The sequence below is a fragment of the Polyodon spathula genome, chromosome 41, assembly GCF_017654505.1.
Source record: "Polyodon spathula isolate WHYD16114869_AA chromosome 41, ASM1765450v1, whole genome shotgun sequence".
In the NCBI taxonomy this organism is placed as follows: Eukaryota; Metazoa; Chordata; class Actinopteri; order Acipenseriformes; family Polyodontidae; genus Polyodon; species Polyodon spathula.
The window spans coordinates 2,430,157-2,435,138 of NC_054574.1; the positions used below are offsets into that span (position 1 = coordinate 2,430,157).

Consider the following 4,982-nt stretch of genomic DNA (forward strand, 5'->3'; position numbering starts at 1 on the left):
ATTGTTGTTGGTTTTTTTTCTTCAAATTTTCCAAGCCATGTGTAAATTGAATTTAAATGACTTATTGCATATTCTGCTATATCTTTTTAGGCATCAAAGTATGTTACTGTGATTTTCAATGTCTACCTGAAGCAATGTGTCACATCCACATGGTCCTGTGATATTGCACAGTACCTGAAAGGTTACAAATATGTGTATAAGTGTGAGTTAATCAGATTACAGCCAAATGCAATCCGTCTATAGGAGGCCTGTATGCGAAATCAAAGCAGTTATCTTGTTCACCATGTAGAGTGTGACAGATGGACAGATGGACGCCATCGAATATAGTCAAGGATGGCCACCAGTCAGTCACATTGGATCAGATAACTTCCATAATCGAAGCACATCTTTACGTATCGCTTGATAAAAGCATGCTGTACCCGTTTTTCTTTGCAGAAGTTCCCATTTGGAAATATGCCTCCAGCAATGCCACAGCAGCCATCTCAACAGGACACAAATGTAAGATAATGATGAATCAACACCCTGCTTTTCTTAAGCTTTTGTGTCCCTTTTTCTTAACACAACAAAGAGTTCTTCATAATACACCGTTGATCTAAATATGTTAAGCCAATAATAAAGGAATGAGGAAAATTCAATGAACCTTTTAACATTTTAAAAGGAGTTGACAAAGCTAGCCCATACTTTAAGCACAGCACAGAAACCAGGACCAGGGAATGCACTTGGAAATACGGTGGAGACAGACTTAGGACAGAGAGTAGGAGACACTTCATTATGTGGTGAGGTTATGGAATGGGTTACTTAGCCATGTTGTTGATACTGAATCATTGTGATTCTTTAAGAGTTGACACAGTTTTTAGACCAATCAGTGACTAGGAACTCTACAGCTATGGACAGAATCTTTTTGTTATCATGTAATCAAAGAAACTGCAAAACGATATTGCAAAAGTCTGACTAAAGCCATAATAGCAGTACTGTATTTCATATTAGATTTTAAAAAGTCAAATTTTTCAGTTTTTTGTTAAGTTCTATGGAAAACTACAAAACGTTGAGTAATTCAAGATGTTCACGTAACATTATTCAGTTTCAACTTGGCTGATGCAAAACATTTGGCTAGAGCTGCAGGCTTTCCCATCCGTCGCAAACACACAGCCAGCCTCTCAGCACAAGTAAGGTAAGATCAGGATCTAACAAAGCAACAGACAAGCTGTACCTTTTTAAAACCACAAAACGTTCCTTTTGTTTTGGCAGGTTGACCCTTCTGTTGGGATGCTGCAGGAATCAGCACAGCCTGGGCGACCACATGAAGATGTAAGAGGATACGCATTCTTGTGCTTACATTCTGTTCATTGGGTTATGACAACAAGTCTGTGTCACAGACCGCCGTTAAAATACTGATGTAACCTAGCAGGATATCACACAGTATCTTTACAAACCTTCTTGATAGATTTGATAGTGATGCTGCTGTTTTTCTCATTCTAGGCCCAAGCTGAACAGGAAGATTAATTCAGTAAGTAACCAAAAAGCAAAACTATTACAGCAATGTCAAATATATGAGGGTTACTGTTATTCCTTTCTTAAACAACACAGTGTTTTTAGGTTTGTAAAATGAGCCATGCATTGTATCATGCTGCACTGACATACAGCTAACTATTTAGATAAAGCCTATTCTATCCGTCAATCTCACTCAGCAACTCAGCAACTCAGCAAATATGTATGGAAGCACAGGAATGCAACAGGTTTTTTTTTTCTTTGACAGATTGAAATGCCAGTACTCTGCAAAGCTGCTCTGTGAAGTCGACGAAAAACCGGGGGTGGAAAATCACTGTTTAGATTTGTTTCTTCTTGTTGGTAGAAAAAAAATATATAAAAACTGTGGGTCTGGAACTGCAAGATATGGTTGTTTGCTTTTAGACTAATAGTGTAAGGTGACTGATCCCTGTCCAGATATTTAGAAATGAATTAAAATGTGTAATATTTGGTATTAAGATGTTTAGTGATTTCAATATGTTTGTTGTAATAGATCCTCTTAATTGTATTTGGCACTTGAAATGTTCAGCCTTAAACAGTATACATGTTGCATAGAAATAAAGTGTGTATTTCCTTTACTTTCCTGTTGTCATTTTATTTAATCTGTGGTGTATGTTTTGCTACGGGAGCCACCATTACCACAATAACAGCATTTAAAGGAGTGACTTAAACACTGCTTTCAAACTCTTTCAAGGGACATTAAAGCTGTCTACTGTTGGGAAATGTTAATACATGTGGAGCATGTGACACAGAGTCTACAGGTCTATGGAAGAATCCTTATTGGAACACATGGCGGTGAGAACAATACTTTGGAGTGAGTTTTCAATATAAAGAAACTAAAATAATATAAACTGGAAATGGGAGTTTTAGTGAACAAAAACAAAGCACCCTTAGTAGCATAATCCCAGGGACATGTCAAATCAGATCGAATGTTTGTAAACATGAAGTAAAATTGAAAATCCAGAGGTTAAAAACAATATGACAGTGAAACAGTTAATATTCAGTGGACACCACCTGTAATAGGTCTTTAATGAAAGAATCATAGACTAAGCTGTCTACCAACTGTAAAAGACCCTTTTATAGTTTATAGTTTCACGGTATAGTAACGACAGCTTTAGTAGCAAGTGATTTTCAGAGTAAATGTGTTAATAAAATGAATCCGTTAATGCCTTGAAATTGAGTCGATGAGGTCGTTAATAAACACATTTCTCATTAAAAAGCTTAATTGTTGCAGGTTACGTATATCACAAGATAAAAAAAGATGAACAGAAGCAGAATTCGCTGTTATGGGAACTACTAGTGTACAGGAAAAGCTTTCCCACCTGCGAGCTGCAATTAAATGGAAATATAAAATAATTGGAATATTTATTTTAAACTTCATTTAAAATTGTGCCTTTTGTCATCCAGAATGTACATTTATTTAGAACACTTCACATATAAAATGCTGCTGTATGATTATCTGGTGTGTGGGTATAGATTGAACAGCATGGATTTAAAAAATATTATTATTATTATTATTATTATTATTATTATTATTAATAATAATAATAATAATAATAATAATAATAATAATAATAATAATAATAATAATAATAATTAAATCCCACTAGTCATTTAGCCTCATTCAGGTGGATATTTTGCCACAGCTTATTATATACAACTCTTGTAATGTGCATTTTACAATCTTTTTTTCTTTTTTTTTTGGAAGAGGTGGTGGGTGTGGTAGACTTGTCAGCTCATGAAGTGTAGGATATGTAGGCTTGGTTGGAATTTGCTTTTGTTTGCATTTTAATATGTAGAATCAGAGGCTATAAATAAATACGTTTGAAGTGCCATTTGTGTTTGCAGCTGTTAGTTATTATACATGTTATAGTTACAGGTCACAGACTGCGTGGAAATCGTGAAATTAACCCAATACCACGATTTTTTCTTAAGAAATAAAAATGAATTATTTCATAATTAATTGTATTTTATACAAAAAAAAATAAAATAAAATCACCTTAACTAAACAATACAGCTCTGCTGTGTGCTTGTGTGTACTATTAGCCATGCACACAGTGCTGTGCAGTGATTATGTCATGTCACTATATGCAATCTAGGTGGGAAATTCAAATATTACACATTGCAAACAAGAAAATGTATGTCTCTAAAAATGCAAGAAATGTGTCTGCAGCAGACTGCGTAAAGCAGCATCCAGCAGGAGTTCTACACAGCGATGGAGGGAAGCTCTTCTGCACGTCCTGCAACTTTACTGTAGATCACTACTGAAAATCATCTGCTGACAGGCATTTAGATTCAAGTATTCACCGAAAGATAAATCCAGAGCAGTACCGCGACTGCTTTACTTGCAAAGAAACAAAAACCGGTGACTTCCATATTCCAGACAATCTCTCAAAACCATGAAGCTCGAAACACATTACTTTTTGACCTGACAGAGGTGTTTGTTTGCGCAAATGTCCCTCTTGAAAAATAGGACAACCAAAAATTTTCATAAAGTGTAGCAAATGGTGGAGCGATTCCTCCATCAGCCCAGCTGAGACGTGAATACTTATCTAAAGTTGCCAAGTACAAGGAGATTATGAAATAAAAAAGGACTCAGTCAAAGAAATAGACACAGTTAAGCAAAATAATTGTATATTTTAAACGAAGACAGGGGTTAACAGTCCGGAGCTCAATGCAGTGCCACCCACCAGAAGTCTACACTGATACACATTTTAATAACTTGTAGTTTAGTGGAAGAAATTATCCTTGAAGAATTCTGCTAGTTTGACAAGTTTTTTTTTGCTGATTAACAACATGAGAAAAAAGTAATTGCCTTAAATGTAATATAGAGAAAGGGGAAGGGGGTAGTATTTTAAAAACTAACTTCAGGAGTTAATTTAAGAGTAAACATGCCCTATACTATATGTAAATATCCCAAGTTTAGCTAAGTAACTTACAAAAAGTAAATAAAAAAAAGTGCTAAGACTGATTTTTTTGTGCCGTTGTATATCGTTATCTCCTTACCGTGTCTGACCTGCAGGGGTCAGTATTTTACAAAAATGATGACTCACACCTGTTACTCCAGCACCCACCCACTTCCTTACAGCCGTCCCGCCCCCCGTAAAGTAACAGAGACACAACAACCCTGTAAAGCAGTGTGGCTGGCAGTTCTTGCTGTGGCACTGATAATTATATTCTGGGAAGTTGTGTGTGTTACTTTATATGGTAAGGGAGTGGAGTAAACAGTCTATTTAGTAAAAAAGGGACCTTTGGGTCCAGTCTACAAGGCATTTGTGTATATGTTTCCCACAAACAGCAACTTTTCTTTAAGTTAAGAGTTAGATATTGTTGCAGTAGCTACAGAGACGAAAGCATAAGAAATGGTCTTAAATGAAGGTCAAAAAAAAGGTGTTAATTATACAACAGAGGGGGAGCAGGCATATGGGTTTATGTACAAGTGACTGTTTTTATGT

The 4,982-nt window shown here is 35.7% G+C and overlaps 1 protein-coding gene across 2 annotated transcripts in view; it reads left to right on the forward strand.

The window, feature by feature from the left end:
- The window catches only part of LOC121305112 (collagen alpha-1(IV) chain-like), a 105,176-nt gene extending 103,104 nt beyond the window's left edge, over positions 1-2,072 (forward strand). For both annotated transcript variants that reach the window (XM_041236655.1, XM_041236654.1), the window contains exons 17-20: positions 436-498; positions 1,249-1,308; positions 1,480-1,507; positions 1,757-2,072. In XM_041236655.1, the coding sequence (XP_041092589.1) occupies positions 436-498; positions 1,249-1,308; positions 1,480-1,503 (147 nt within the window). In that variant the 3' untranslated portion in view covers positions 1,504-1,507; positions 1,757-2,072. The remainder of the gene's footprint in view (positions 1-435; positions 499-1,248; positions 1,309-1,479; positions 1,508-1,756) is intronic.
- The last annotated feature ends 2,910 nt before the right edge of the window (positions 2,073-4,982 follow it).